The sequence below is a fragment of the Psittacula echo genome (genome assembly GCF_963264785.1).
Source record: "Psittacula echo genome assembly, chromosome: 3".
In the NCBI taxonomy this organism is placed as follows: Eukaryota; Metazoa; Chordata; class Aves; order Psittaciformes; family Psittacidae; genus Psittacula; species Psittacula echo.
In genome coordinates, this window is record NC_137736.1 from 44,413,392 (window position 1) to 44,429,486 (window position 16,095).

Below are 16,095 nucleotides of genomic sequence, written 5' to 3' on the forward strand. Positions count from 1 at the left end.
TCTTCCAAAAATAAAGCTCAAAGCAGAAAAGTCTTAATCTTAAATGACTAAAACCCAGAATTTATCCAAAGTCAAAATTGAATACATACTTTATTTTTGGTGAAAGGGTTCTTTCTGTTGTTTTCTTTATTTTTCTATTTTTTTTAATTGGTTTTGTAAAACACAATGGCACTCAGGTCTCAGCAATGCAGCATGCACTGAATGAATGGCACATTTCCACAAGTTTAAAATTAAGTTTGGTTACATAAAGTTTTATGCCTTCTCTTGCTCTGTGAAATGGATTCATAGTTTTGCATACTTTTTGGCTTTATACTGGAACTGTTACATGTTTAACCCTTAGGTTCTTAATGCTTTGTTGTTGGTTCTAGGAATGGTATGAAATACTTGCTTTTTTCAGTCAGGTTGCACTTTTAAAGGGAGAAACATTTGGAGGAACAGGTAAGAGAAAATGTTGGGCAGGGTAATTGTAAGGTACCTGTGCAAGGAACCAACTTGGTAGATTGGAAAGAAGTGACAGCAAGTTGTCCTTTACTCCCTTGTGGGAGTAGCAACCCCTCTGACTTGGTGCGGGAAAAGCAGCTCTGAAGGGATAGTGCTGCTTTTCCTTTATTATTTATTTCTATAGCCTTCTTATATGGTTGTAAGGTGACTGGGTAGGAATAGAGAGGGAAATAGATTAATTTCCCCTTTCTTTCAGCTTGCCGATCAAGTGTATGCTGTATGAACTGATGCTGTAAAGGGAGAGCTCACCTGTGGATGATAGCAAATCCTAGCAGATTAGTTCTTTTTGTTGTTAGTGCTAACCAACGCTATACATACTTTACTTCTTGGGGGAGATTGTAAGTTGACAGTCAGTCCTTCAAAAATTGTGTCTGTAGGAAGAGTTGTGATATGGTAGCTATGGAAGACATGAATATACACAAAACCTCATAGGTTAAATTTTGCCTGATTTGTTCTTTTCAAGGGGAACCATTTAGGTAGCGTTTGGAATTAGACAATTTTTGTTCATCCCTTTAGCACAAAGTATGTGCTTGCCACTTGTGCACAAAAATACTTGAAAGTTTTCTGCAGTAGTCTTGCTTAGCATTATCTCATTATGAGTATTTCGCATTGTTTTCATGGCACACTCACTATGCCTTGCTATTTTTACTACTGTTTTGTTTTCATTTTGATAATCTTCAATGTGACATCTTTTAGTGGTTGCAGTTCTGTTGTCATGCTCCATTGTTTTGGTTTTTTTTTTTATCTTACCAGGGATCATGTGCAAGCAATGCAAGAAAGAAAAGCTCTTTATACTTTACTGGCAAAACAGCAGGAAGATCTCCCTCCTAGGAGGATGAAGGATAGCTACTTGGAAGTTATTCTACCTCTAGGAAGTCAACCTGAAATAAGAGAAAAGTACTTGAATGTACACAACAGCGTAAGGTAACAGAGGAACCAGCATAGTGTTAACTTTCATTTACTATGTATGTATGTATTTAATTGTCAAAACCCGTATCTTGCAGGTTTGGAAGGATACTTGAAGATCTTGACAGTTTAGGAGGTACGTGTCTACGGCCTTGTAAAGAATGCAGAAGTAATGCAGCCAAAGTGAGTTTGTTCACTACTGTTTGGCGTGATATAGTACGACCTCAGGGAGGGAATCACATCAATGTGATTTCTCAAAGGAGAAGGAAAAAACTCGAAAGATACTGATGCTGAAGGAGAAGGAAGGATGGTAAAGAACAAACAGTAGCAAAATTGCTCAGCTTCACATTCTTGCCTCTGCCAGTTTTGTAAAGGAGCAGCTCAGGAATAATTTACTGAGAAATGATCCTAGATTATGAATCTGCATTGAGTGTTAAATCAGAAAATCTGCAAAGTGTGCTGTTTCAAATTAAACCAAATTTTGCTCTGAAAAAAAGAAATTCAAACCAACAAAACCAACACCAAGCCTGACAGATAGTGAGGTGCAACTATTTCAGTCTTCCCTTTGGGGAGAAGATATTATAATGTGGAAAGTACAGGCTATATCCATTGATGAAGAATGGAAAACAGTCTATAGGTTCCTGGATTGTGCCTCCAAATTGATGTTAAGGGTAAAAGTGACTCAGTTGTTTCATGAGTTAGGGTTGGTTTTTTTTTTTTTTTATTTTTTCCCCTTCTTTTCATTTATTCATGGTCTTTGAAAGTTCAAGTTCTTTGACTTTTGTTTTAAGCTAAAACAAGTGGCACGTTGTTAATGTAACTTGGAGATTCTTTTCTCTTAAAATGTCACCAAGTGACTTATTTCTTCATCAGAGTTCTCTAGCTGTTTGGGAGCATTTTGATGGAGGTTTTTGACAAAGAATAAGTGCTTATTAGAAAGAATTTCTGAATGGAACAGGGCTTTTTTTTGGGGGGGGGGGAGGGGGGCAGCAAAGAAAGACTGTGAGTCAGATAGGCAAAACTGAGGAAGGCAGAGAAACAAGTGAATGTGTCACCTATTGAGGATAGACAGAACAACTAGATGATTTGTATTTCTTTCTGGGACGGAGAAGACGCTGGCTTCAGTACCTGTCTTGGATTAGAAAAGGAGATTTGAAACAACTTGTACTACTAACTTGTACTACTTGGTAGATGAGATGAGCCTGGTTTTCATTCTGTGCCTTGTTTATTTCTCCTGGAAATCTGTGAAGTTCTTAGTTTTTTTTGTGTTGGAGCACAGAACGTCTGCCTTGTTTGTAGTCATACTGGGCTTCAGTCAGTTCTTCTGGGGATATATTGTTTTAATGGGGTTAATAAAGATTCTGTCCCAGTTGCACAATATTTCAGATGATGGTCGGCACTTTGCACAGGACAGTGTAGTTTCATTCTCCCCTGCCCCCCCCCGCCCAATATATCCTCTGATCTCAGCAGATATACTGCATAAAGGTCTGATTGACTTTAGATTTTTGTCTTTGGCAATAGCATTCTGATAAATCCCATTTCTTATTAATCATATTGATGGCCACGAGTTGATAGGCAGAACAGTTTTTGGAATTGTGACTTCAGTGATTTTAGGGGAAAATATCTTAGATTACCTGCAAGGTCAGAGATCTTCCTTCTTGCATATCTCATTATTAGGTATAAACGGATACTTTTGATTATGGAAGTCTGTATTGAGTGAAAATCACGAGTACTAGGAAATAAACCAAACCGCTTTGCAGCCTTGTATTACTCCAGGAAGTCTGTTTACTTGGATGTGCTCTTATGAGCAGAGCTAATTAATTTAAATAGTGTTTCAGCTAGTAGTAATTACAGTGTGATAAATACGTCTACGCTTTCATACCTGTAAGGCACAGTTTTATCTAATCTGTACCTCCTTAAAGGAATCCGTAGTTGAAAATAAGTCCTCAGACAGCATGTATCCTTGGACAACCTGCATAAAATCAGAATAAAAGGTAGGAAGGGTCTGAGACTGTGGGCTGCAGGGGTAGAGGGAAGATATTATGTGGGATTGGATGTGGAGCGATGAGTTGATTTAAAGTGGTCAATTACATTTCTATTTGTAGTAAGTAAAAATGTGTATAACTGAGACAGCTACTGAATCATTTTTCTTTATAGCAATCTTGTGAGTTACACAAAAGGTGGAAGTCACGTGTATTCTGAACCATACTTTAGTTTGTGTTCTACAGGTACTTCTCATGCTTCACAAAGATGGCTTTGATATGCTCCACTGAAGTTTTTGTTAAAGAGCTGACTCCATTTTTGGTCTCTCCACAGTTCTTATTTGCTACACTCACACCAAGCAGGAAATGCAGCCAAAGTCTCCTTTATCAATAGTTACAGCTCTGGTGGATAAAATCAGTAAGTGGCAATTTGGTCAGTAGGAATGGTTTCATTTGTTTGTCCTGCTCTTTCAGCAGCTACTGCCTTCCCTGGGTTGTTACTGAGGATACCTTCTTCACACTCCTGTTTATTTCACTTCATTTTGTTCTGTTGAAGGGGAGGGAAGAGGGTTTTCAACATTTCATATTTCACATTTCCCTTCCCTTCAAAATACAAATTTCATGCACATCTGTGTTTGGTTTCATTTTGACACGAGCTTCTTAGGTTCATTATTGAACAGTTTTTGTTCTGGTGGAGTTAGATCTTGCTTGTGTCACGTGTTCTGCTGAACACCACTGTGGGTCTGCCATTTATGTGCCTGCTTCCTTCTGTTCTGGCTTCTGTTCCTTCTCCTGTTCTCCTGTTCTGACAAGGCAGAAAACTGCAGGCTGGCAGTATGGTCACTTGCAACAACTGTCTTTTCTGGGTTGACTTTGTGTGTGTTGCCACTTGCAGAACACAAAAAAGTCTTAGAAAATCCAGTCTTTGTAATGGTAGGTGTTAGTGATCCAGCAGCCTCTAATGTTTGTGTTGTAGATTTGTGCAAGAGGATTATATATCCAGATTGTGACATCAAATTCACAGGCAATGTTTCTTGGGTTGGGAAAACCTCAATGGAAGTGAAGATGCACATGCTACAGGTTAGTTCCTGTGACTTCTCTCCATCTCATCACAGGGATGAAGTGCTTCGGAGGAATTCTGGATGATATTAGCAATATAAATCGCATTTTCTAGAATAACTATTTTTAAAGGGCTTGAGGCAATCCTAGTGTTTCAAGAATAAGACAAACTTCAGATAGTCTAGATGAAGCAAGTTACTCTATTGCTTACTTTTCTTTCAAGATGCATTTTTCTTAACCAGTGTTTTGTAATTAAAATGCAACACAGTACTCCTACAGAAAAAAAATAGGTGGCTGTGCTCTGCATGTTCTTCACTAATTTTCTCCCTGCTTTTGACAAACTTTATTTTTTTATTTGGTATTCGGATTCAGTATTAAATTGTATCTCTTGTGTTCATCTTATCTACTGTGTAGCACAATTTTTGTAGTAAGTTATTAAATACTAAAGAATAGAAAATAAATGAAGGTGTAACAAGGCTACACTGTGCAGGAAGCAAGAGGAATATTCATAATTAAAAGATTTCTATTGAATATTTACTGTCAATTGGTTAGTTAACTGAAACGTTAATTCAGTTATTTACTTAAGGTAGCAAAGATATGCTATGACCACTTATGTTAGTGGCTATAATTCAGAGAAACAGGTAAATATTTTTTATTCAGTTGGTCTCCCTAAGTGGAGTCTTTGATGTAGGCAATAATGTTTTGCCTTTATTGTCTGAACTCCTCACAGTGCTGGCATTAGTGGCAATTTGTTATTGACAGAAAATGTTCTGGCATTTCTCAGAATAAAGGGTAAGTGGGTCCTTTTACAATGCCTGCATTGATTTCCTCCCCACCCAGCTGAAAGTAGTAGTTAATAAGTATTCCCAGTGTAATGTTTACATTGAAATATTCCTGAAACTAGAGTTTTAAGTTGTGTTATTTCATTCTTTTTGACCTGTTGTGAGAGATCTTGGATGGGATGACAGAATGGGAAAGTAAACAGCATTAACAGTGTGATGGCGTAGTTGATGTCAACTGAATAGTTTGCTAAGCACATTTACAATTGTATTTTAAAAATATAATTGTTTCCTGTCTCTCTTAGCTACATGATGGTGATTACAGCCCTGTGTTAGATGCAACCTTTGTCATGGTGGCCCGGGATCCAGAGAATAAAGGGTAAGTTGTAGGAGAGGAAAATAGTTTTCAGATTCCTACTGTGGTGAAAATAGCAAACATGGCGGCTTGCTATGTGTGTGGCATATAGCCACACAGAAGGCATATAGCATAGGTGACAAATCACATAGTCAGTGTTTTCTGCTGGTAAGTGTTACTTTCCTTTGGCAAGCTTCAGAGCACTGATTCAACAGTCAGATGATACCAGGAATTGCTGTTAATCTTGGGATTGGACCCTTTTCTTTATTAGGTTTTTCCTGCATTTGAATGACTGGCCAGATAAACACAGAAATGAATGAGTCTGCTATAAACCCACCTGCATTCTAAGAGTTGTTAGAATTAATTGCTGTCTTTCCATAAAACTGGAAAAGGTTGAGTTTTGATGGTTAAATAGTCTTTGAGTGAATAATGCCATTCATTCCCTAATAGATACGATAGGTTTCATCAGAATAATTGTCTAAAACTTACTTATGTAAGTAACATGGAACTAAGAAGTATTCACAGAACGTAAAAAAAAACCCAGAAACAACCAACCCATAAGCCAAATTTCTTATTTTTTGGTTTTACTCATTCTGTACCTCTTTAGTCATTAAACTAACAGGCTGCTTAGTTTCAGTTTTGGTTTGACTCCAGCACCAGAAAAATCGGTTGTATTTCTTACCTCTTTCTTGTGTAGCCTGCAAAAGTGATAAATGATTTTTTAACTAGTCTTAATAATTGCCTGTATTTAATGAAGAGGGATATGTTTAATGAGGGGGATTAGCTTGACATAGTTATTTAGTCCTGATAATGTTAGAAGTACTTATTAGGTTGGTTTCATTCAGATTTGTAATATTTTCTTAGAACCTATTAACATACTGTACATAAAAATATCTATATATAATTACAGTTCTCATTTTAAAGACTTATTTTGCAAAAGATTTACATCAAATTTGATGTAATTAGACACTAGCAGATTGACTTAGGACAAGCCTATATGGACTTGTGCAAATAGATACAAACTTTAGTTGCTGTTCTTCAAGCCAGCTGTGTTTTGGAAGCATTCTGTCCATATAAGGAAGATATTTATTCTATGTAAAGTAAAAACGTTTCAGAGAGGCACAGGGTATGTTAGATTAGTTACAGTGCCACAAAAACATGGCTGTATGGCTCTTGGGCCATAGCAAACTCTCATCTCAGCAGCTTAGATCTTGAACAGGACAGCTGATGTACATGTGTCCTGAGCTGAGGAGAGGGCGAATGAGCTCTCTCATGGAGAAGGAGCTGGTGTGTCTCTGAAATCCAGAGCTTTAGCAAACCAGGGAAGAGCAGTGTGTTCTAAGCTAAAACATCCTCTCTGCATGCCTCTGTCACTATCCCAAGTAAAGGCTTTGGGTAGAGTTGAATTTTTCATCAGATATCTGTTTGTGTGTATGCATATATATATTGTTCTGAGCGTTTGTATTAATGTTGAAGTAGAAAAATAATAATTAGAAATTATGGGGAAGAATGGCTCTTGAAAATAAGTGTTTGCCTTTCCTTGTGACAATAAATAATGTTATATAATTAGGTCAGAATAAACTTAGTTGTGCAGAAAAATAAACACACAAATTTGTGTTGAAGGCAGCCTCATATCTTCTTTGATAAGTGGTATATGTGGTAAACAGCTTTTAGCTGTTGATAAGACTGTCATGGGAACGTGTAGATTACAAGAACACTTGCTAGCTACAGCAGTGTGCACTTTCTATTCCATGAAGAGTGGTACCATCCAAGTTTTATGTATCTGTTTCAGACTATCCTAGGTCATCACATCTTCATTTGCTGAATTTTTAAACAGCTTGAAAAATCTTTATTTTAATCCATGTGTACAGATTTAGCTCTTTAAGAAGCATAGATGCATCACCCTTTCTTAATTGTGCTAGATAGTGGTTGGATCATTTAACTGCTTCTTGAGAGTTAAAGCTAATTTGATACTCTGCTGGCAGCTGCACGATATGAAATAATTTGTTTATTTCTATGATATAACCTGAAGTATCTCTTTTCATCTTGTACTGTGTATGTAAGCAAAAATAGAAGACTTATGATGTATTTAGAGGTGAAATTATTGTAAAGTTTGCAACTAAAACAAAAATTCCTGTCCATAGGCCAGCATTTGTTAATCCACTAGTTCCTGAGAGCCCTGAGGAAGAAAAAATCTTCAATCAAGGGGAATGTATGTCAAATTTCCTGGTAGTATGCGCATATGCCTCAGGTTCAACTTAATAGCTATAAGGAAATAAACTTCAGAAGTGTTGGTACTTAGAAATGCTCCTAATTTGTTCAAAATCATGTTTTGTTCTGTCTTATGTGTCAGTAGTATAAGAGAGTTTAAAAGCCTTCTATCACATTCTTGGCAACTCTTTGGCTAAACTGACACAGAAGGGCACTCCTGATGTGCTCTGCACCCCACATAGAGCTCTCAGTTTCCAGGATGCTCTCTCCACTTCAGATCTGAGTGCAGCACAGGCTTTCCTGATGCTCTGGCTGATTGATTGCCCCCGTGATGGGCCTGCTAGGTGCATCACAGCTTCCTGCCTGTCGAGTTCCTTGTTCTTTTTTGGAAAGAAATTCAGAAAAAGAAAGGGGGAGAGCAGGGGAAGGACTATGTAGCTCCATCTTATTGTGTTTCAAGCTGGAATATTAAAGCAGAGAATCAAAGGAACATTTAAGACTGAATGAACTGAACAGAAGATCTAAAATTTCAACCCTTGTGGCCTATGGTAGTAAGGTCTGTCATAAATTTGCATTCTTGTACCATTGGCAAAACCTGAAGAAGGTTGGTTGTTATGTAAGGTTTCTTCTTTGATATGTTTTTCTGTACTTTGAGGGAATATTGAAGTTTTCTGTGGGTATCATAGTTATGTATAAAAGGCCTTCATCACATTGGTGAGAAAACAGTGAAGTTCTACCTTATTTTTATTTTGATACAGTCAATTCTAAAAGCCAGATTTCTGTTTGAATCTATGGGACTGTGGAGTTACAGCTTTTAACTTCAGGGGAAAAAAGAGAAAAGGAAAGAGACGGCTGATTCCAGGTTAAAATGTTCGGAGCCAAGCCAAATGTTTTTTTCTTTGAACTGTAATATGATTTTTTGAAATGTTTAGTGAACAAACTGAAGAGGATTGATTTCAGCACCGCTTCCTTACTGAAAATGGCTCCCACTGCAGAAGAAAGAAACATTATTCATGACATATTCCTTAATACATTGGACACAAGGCAAGAAGGGGAGGGGTGGAGGAGAACTGAAGTCTTATGGAAAATTCATGTGCCTTTTAAGTGGGTGCTTGTAAGAGGGTAGTCTTAAATAAAAGCACACATTTTGTTTTTCCATTTCACCATTTAAATTCTGTGGCATTTTATTTGAAACACAGGTACAAATTTTAATGTGACATCTGCATCTCTTGCAAGAGTCTTCTGTTGTTAGTGTTAGCTGTGCCAAGATGGTGAAAAGTGACAGTATAAGCACAAAGGGCTTCTGAGCCAGTTGTTAGGAATAATCTCGAGGAAAGGCGTTAGTGATGCTTAACCAAATAAGGGAATGGAATGGTTTTGCAGCCATGTGACTTGCACAGTCTGAGAGTTTTCTGCCCTGATATCTAGAAAAAAACTTGTGAGGGTAGGAATTGGCCATATTTTGATCAGGTAACCTTGCCATGTGTTTTCAATATAATACATGAAAACAGTATTTGGGAAAGACTGTTGTTGGTGTACATCTCTTATATTTGAGCTTTGTGGGAAATCATCCAGTGCCAGTGGTGATAGAAAAATACCTAAGGGCATTAATGCAATGGTGTATTTGTGGATAATTTGTTATTTCTTTAACTTATTACACAGTTGTTATTTTCAAAGCTGTTTACCAAAGTGAGACATGCTTTCCCCTAAAATTAGCAGATGTATTTTGTACACATTCTGTCTGGATTTGAAAACCTCAAACTGTCTGCATGTTTGATGTTTAATTACTGTTAGCTCGTTGTGTGCTTTTAAGTCCTGTTATGACTTAGAAAACAGTAAGGCTTTCTCTGACAGGCTTTGTGGTTGTGATTCATCTTTTCTTTCATGTACCTTTCTTGAGCTTGTGCATTCACATAAGCTTGAGCATTAACAGAAGTTTTTGAAAGATCAGGAGCATAGGCTTATTGCAGTAAAAATCAAAGTATAACTTTAGATAAGTTTTCAAGGTCAGTTGGAACAGCTTTTAGTGACGGAATTTATACTTTTTTGAGGGGTGGTCCTTTTTTTATTGTTTTGTTGGTCTTTTCTTTCCTTTTCCTCAGTGTGTGTCTGCATTTGCTATTTGTGCATTTTTCACTTGCTGAATTCTGCTAATGTGGGCTATAAAATTTATTGTCTCTTCCAAAGGACAGTAAGTTTCCGAAGTCGTAAATTACCACCCAATTCAGTGTGGATGGAAGATACAAAGCTAAAAGGGCTACAGATTTGCCATCCTCAGGTATTTTGAAAAATAAATTACAGAAACAGTTCACAGAATCACAGAATCCCGAGGGTTGGAAGGGACATTAAAAGATCATCTAGTCCAACCCCCCTGTAAGAGCAGGGTAACCTAGAGTACATCACACAGGAACTTGTCCAGCCGGGCCTTGAAAATCTCCAACATAAGAGACTCCACAACCCCCCTGGGCAACCTGTTCCAGTGCTCATGAATTGTCTTGTAAGATTAATCAATCCATTATTTTGTTTCAGTTCTGCAGTCCTTGCAATGTATTTAGATCTCAGTTTCTTTTGCCATTTTTCTGTTACTTGTATTGGTTACCACTGCAAAATAGATTTTTAATTACCTTGTTTTCTTACCAGACTACTCATTTTGTGTAAAGAGAGTCCTTTGCAAAGTGTTAAGGGTGGGCTTCTGGTTGCTACACAATTTTGAGGTTTTATGTTGTCAAATGAGTCAGATGAGCTCCTACTAAGTAAAGTTGCCTCAGCCATTTTGACTTTTATATATATATTTTGGTAGTGCTTTTTCTATATTCAGATGTTGGAAGTTCTGCTACATACTGTGAACTGAAGTGCAGACTTCAACACGATGCTTTGGAAATAATGCATGTAATATAGCAGTTCGGTTTTTTTGTTTCCACATATAGGAACGAAACATCTTCAATAGGATCTTTGGAGGTTTTCTCATGAGAAAGGCATTTGAACTGGGATGGGCAATTGCTTGCAGCTATGGGTGAGTTGTAGACCTGCAATATTTATATAATTCAGAGCGCTGGGCACATACACATAGGTTGGGAAGCCAAACTAACCAACCTAACGACAATCTGAGTAGAAAAGAAGTAGGTGTCTAGTAGAATTTTGCACTGTTAGTGCACAGCACTGTTATGTCTAGAGAGTCTCATGTATTTACAGAGATTTGCATCTTGCTTCTTATTAAGCATCACATGTCAAGCTAGAAAATACATCCTTTTTCTGTTTTCTTTTATCTTACCAAGCTATTGAGATTGACTTTTGCAGATATGTTTTCTTTCTAACCATATAAAATAGACATTTTGCCAAGTAAGTATCATATCTTCTCATTCCGTACAAAAGAGAAATGGTTTCTAAACTTCTTCTAGTAGCTGCTTATGCATGGAAAGTGTGACTGAGGTCATCAGCCAGCAAAGGTCTATGCATAAGTTTAATGGGAGTATGTCTAGCCTGATGCAAAGTGAAGTGTCTTATGTCAGTGCTTGGAAAACTGATGGCAGTGATGGCATGAAGATTGCCTAGCAAGTGTAAGTTTTAAGATAGAATAATGATGCAATAACATGTCATAGAATCCTAGAATAGTTAGGGTTGGAAAGGACCTTAAGATCATCAAGTTCCAACCCCCTTGCCGTGTCCTTAGAGAATGTGTGCTTTTATTGGTGTGAGAGTTTACCTCCAGTTATTTTTGTTGTGGGTGGTAACATAATTCTATAGCACTTCCTGTGGCCTCTCTTTAGGAAAGATATATGCTGTAGTAAGCCTTCATGCAAATGCTGATGAGGAAATATTTTAAATTTCTCCAAACACCCTCATTATTCTTGAGAAGAAATTTCTCCTTTTCTTGCTCAGGGGTTCCAGACCTTTTATTGTATCTGTTGATGACATCATGTTTCAGAGGCCAGTTGAGGTTGGATCCTTATTACTGCTTTCTGGACAGGTAGGAGTCAATTTCTTTTTTAAAAGAGAAAAACTTACCTTTGCTGTAGTCACTGTTAATCACTGATGATGAAGAGTGTATTATGAGAGTGTGTGACTTCAATTGTTAGATAGTGTAATGAAGTTTGTTACAGTGTGTCAATACCAGTAGTAAAGTAGGAACTACAAATCTTGTCTTGACTGTGCAGGTCTGTTACACAGAAAAAAACTACATCCAGGTTCGAGTACACACTGAGGTTTATGATGCAGACACCAGGGATCACCACACAACCAATATCTTCCATTTTACATTTATATCAGAAAATGAGGTCCCACGGGTTGTCCCCAAAACATATGGAGGCAAGTATGCAATTAATGCTTTGTTGTCATAACTCTGTAGAAAAGATGACTTTCTGTAGGAACACTGGTCATTCTAATAACTGAACTAATGGCATTTGAATAGTTTAACAGGGTTTCATGGCAAACCAAGTTTATTTTATGCTTTCATGACAGTGTGGATTGCTTCTTAATCTTACCAATTATGTAGTTGCCCAGTACTGACACTAAGTTACTAATGTGGTTCTCTTTCCTCCACCTTATTTCAGAGTCCATGTTGTATTTAGATGGGAAGCGACACTTTGCTGCTGTAATGAAAGAAATCTGACAGGCACTGGATCAGCAGAATAGCAGCATGCTGTCTTGGAAAGAGTTGTCACTAGAGATGGCTAACAGACAGGTGCTTGCAGTACCCCAAAAATATAAAACCAAATCCACTCCAAACCAAAACCCACAAACCTAAACCCCACAACAGAAAACACCTTTTATTTATGTATTTGCATACATTTGGATTTTTTATTCTTTGCTACTAGAATTTATTGAAATCTCCTTTTACATGCTAATGCTAGGAAAAAAGGCTGAAAAATATACAGTACTAAGCTTTAGGTAGCTTCTTTTTGTCTGCTTTGAGTAACTGCATTATGACCTTTGCTGTCTTGTCACCATCTGCATTCTTTCTCATAGTAGCTCTCCATTGTGCTTCCCTGATAAGGGATAGAAGTTCTATCAGAAAAAGGCGTGCAATAAGTAGATACACACAGATAAAGCCATTTGGCCTACATTCTTGTGTAAATTAGGTTTAATTTTTTGCATTGGGCATCAAACATAAGCTCAGAAGTTCCTAGTGTGTGCACAGTGTAAAGCAGATGCTTTCCATCAGCTGGAATTTTACAAGGCTGTACATCTCCTGTTTTGGATGGTTTCATGGTTCCCTTGGGAGAAAACTGGATTTTATGATGGAATGAGGTGACCATATGGCCTCTTTGGCATTCTGTCTGTGTACAGCTAGCCCTTGCCAGCTCTTCTAACTTTTTTTTATTGTATATAACTGTAAGTTCCTTAATGAATTATTTCTCATGGTCTGTAGAGATGTGCTTGGTGAGGTTGGGTGGGACTGGGAGACAGCATTGTAGGGTAGAATGTTTTGGTTTGTTACGGATTGGGAGCAGAAAAAGTAAAATGCCGCTCAAATGGCAATGGTTATGTTTAATGCTGGCATTAGGGGTCTGGCAAATCTGTGTTGAGCAGCTCCCAAGTCAGCTGCTGAATGGAGAGAGGATTTTTATCCCACTGAGGATGCAGACAGAGGACAGCCCCCTTGACTGGATTATTTGTCTGGTTCCTTTGTAGACTGTAATGAAATATGAGTATTTCACAGCTTTAAAAATTGTCAAATTTATCTGTGAAGGACAGAGTAATTCTCCATCACAGAAAGGACACCACGGGGACGTAACTATGGTATCTAAGTAACAGGGAGAAAGTACTTGGCACCGAAGTATTTCTGATGTGGTGGAGAAAGTTTAAATAATCTCCAATATCTGGCAAATAAAGTCCAACATCCTGAAATTAGGAAGGTGAGTGGATGGGAGGCATCAGCTCTTAGCAGTGAGGATGATTAGTCACAAGCATAAAACCTCTGATACCTTCAACTCAAGACTGACATGATGTCTAATCAAGACACCCAAAAAGGAGTAGTTAGGCTCAATGATAGGTTAAATGAGTGAAATATGACATCTTACAATACACAAGAACAGACTCTGGCTTCCCTGCTAGGTTTAAAATCTTCTGAAATTAGGAGCAGTATGTAGAAGTTACGTGAATCAGCACAGATGCACAAAACAGGTTGATAAAATAAAGCAACATGTTGAAATTTTTTTTAGTTAGAAAGTGTGAGAAATTCACAGTTAAGACGAGCTTCCTTTGGAGCTAGGATAGCATGAAGTTCATGGCTCCTAACAGCTGATGGGTACTCACATGAGGAGGGTGAGTGTTGAAACAACCAGTGTGTTATGCATCAGCCTTTCTTAAGATTTGGCTGCCTTCAGAAGTTAGTTATCTTTCCAGGGGAGACACAGGGGCATTACTGGATCTGTATCAGATGGATGCGTTGAAGTGATAGCAAGCTCTTGGTTCCTTGCATGGAGTTTCTTCAGACACACTCCAGTGCTGATCCAGCTGTATGCTGTTACAGTCTTTTTATTACAGTTATAACACTGTGGATACATATTGTATTTTCTATTTTTCTCCTGTTTAAAAAACTCTTGAAGCTGAATATGCTTAACTGACCACACAAATAAAGAACTGAAACGCTGAACTGAAACTCTGGAAGGCAGGAAGTGGAGGGATCTATGTCAGAGCTATGTATTATTCCTGACTATCTGCAGGATTACATCAACCCAGTGGTCCTACCTGGGTCGCTTTTGTATAACTCTTGCAAGTTAAGGGGTGGTACCAAGTTCTTCCTCTAATGCCTCTTCAGCTGTATATATCGTAATTTGTCAATTCAGCTTTGGGAAGGGATGAAAGAGACAAAATATACGTAGTAGAGTAGGGAGCAAGAGTAGGAAGAAAATGAGTACCCCAGATGAAGATGCTTAGAAAAATTAATGTGTTTTCAAAGTTCATCCTCACTTGAACGCGTACCACGATCACAGTAGATAAAGAAATGTATGTACAGTTGCACAGAATGTGTGTGTGTGTATATATATACATATGTAAAAGATAGAAAAACATATACAGCAGTAAACAGAAAGACAAAGAGTATGTGCTCATATATTTTATACTCCACGAAGGTAACTCAAGTTTTTACCTCTCGGATAGGAGGCTAAATGTGTCTTTGTTGAAGGGTGTTATTTATGCATGTCGCTTTGTACCTTTGTGTGCGAGAGAAAATTGTTCTTGGATCTCACATTCAGAATTAAAAAGTTTAGCATAATGGTGAGCTTATGCTGCAACTTAATGGCCACCCCATCACTGCTGTCAGTGACTAGCCATTAACATACAAGTCTAAAGGTATTGGTAGAAAGTCTTCTTACTTGTAGTGAACCTTTCTATGTAATTGGCTGTGGCTCTGCAGTAGGAAGTAAATGTTTCTGTGCCCATCACGTCTTGGAATACAGCGAGGAGGAGGAAGTGTGTGCTAGCTGGATTGCCTCCCCGTACCTTCTCACTTAGTGGTGATATAAAAGAAGATTTCTGTGGGACTGGCTGAGCTCAGTGCCTGAAAAAGCACTTTGTTTCAAATGGTTTTATTGTTTCTGTGCTTAAGAAAATAATAAAATTACTTTCTCAGAATTACTGTAACAATTTCTGGTAGTCCTTCTTCAAATGCGCACAGATCTTTGCAGCCGTGTCGCAGTGCACAGTGGTCTGGGAAGAAGCTTGCTGGAGCCGGTGCAGCATGGGCCACTGAGCAAGGGTTTCAGTTCAGAAACCTGCTCCAAACTTACTGCGTGTTTAATTGGTTGTACTGCACATTCAGTTCAGCCTTTGCCTGGTGGCACAGTAGTGACTCCTCTAAATGCAGTTTTACCTAGTTATGGGAGAGATCATCTCTTCATGGGCTAGGCACTAGCTCACAGGAATATAAAAGGGCAAATATTCAGCTTTCATGAAAAAGAAACCAGGGACTCCTTTTGTGGAAGCTGTAGTTGAATGATGATACCTGCATAGAAAATACACTGGAGCACTTGGGAAGATTTAGTGATATGTGTGGAAGAGGAGTGGCTCTTGCACTGCTACAGTGCAGTAGCTTTTGTAGGTAACAGCAAAATCCTTAGGTTGCCAGTTGTTTTGGACCTCTGGAAATACTAATGATCCCAAACCCACAGACTTCAGGGTTCTTCCTCCCCCTGATTTCCAATGTTACTCTTTCATTCAGGAATATCTTCTTCACTTCTCTTTCTTCCTTCATTTTCCTGGAGGCGGTGTGTAAATTTGTTTCCACCCTGTTTCCCTGCCCAACTCTCACCTTTCCCACCTCTTTTTTTTCCCCACTCTTTTTTCTCTCCTAAACTTCTCC

The 16,095-nt window shown here is 38.1% G+C and overlaps 1 protein-coding gene across 9 annotated transcripts in view; it reads left to right on the forward strand.

The window, feature by feature from the left end:
• The window catches only part of ACOT9 (acyl-CoA thioesterase 9), a 30,832-nt gene that overhangs the window by 9,034 nt on the left and 5,703 nt on the right, over positions 1–16,095 (forward strand). For 3 of the 9 annotated variants that reach the window (XM_080613980.1, XM_080613985.1, XM_080613986.1), the window contains exons 5-16: positions 1,255–1,425; positions 1,506–1,543; positions 3,724–3,807; positions 4,366–4,469; positions 5,533–5,606; positions 7,727–7,794; positions 8,726–8,837; positions 9,981–10,071; positions 10,721–10,806; positions 11,673–11,760; positions 11,948–12,098; positions 12,344–15,492. In XM_080613980.1, coding sequence (XP_080470106.1) covers positions 1,255–1,425; positions 1,506–1,543; positions 3,724–3,807; positions 4,366–4,469; positions 5,533–5,606; positions 7,727–7,794; positions 8,726–8,837; positions 9,981–10,071; positions 10,721–10,806; positions 11,673–11,760; positions 11,948–12,098; positions 12,344–12,402 — 1,126 coding nt within the window. In that variant the 3' untranslated portion in view covers positions 12,403–15,492. Of the gene's footprint in view, positions 1–1,254; positions 1,426–1,505; positions 1,544–3,723; positions 3,808–4,365; positions 4,470–5,532; positions 5,607–7,726; positions 7,795–8,725; positions 8,838–9,980; positions 10,072–10,720; positions 10,807–11,672; positions 11,761–11,947; positions 12,099–12,343; positions 15,497–16,095 lie in introns of those variants that run through there. The other 6 variants (XM_080613981.1, XM_080613987.1, XM_080613988.1 and 3 more) reach the window with 5 other exon arrangements.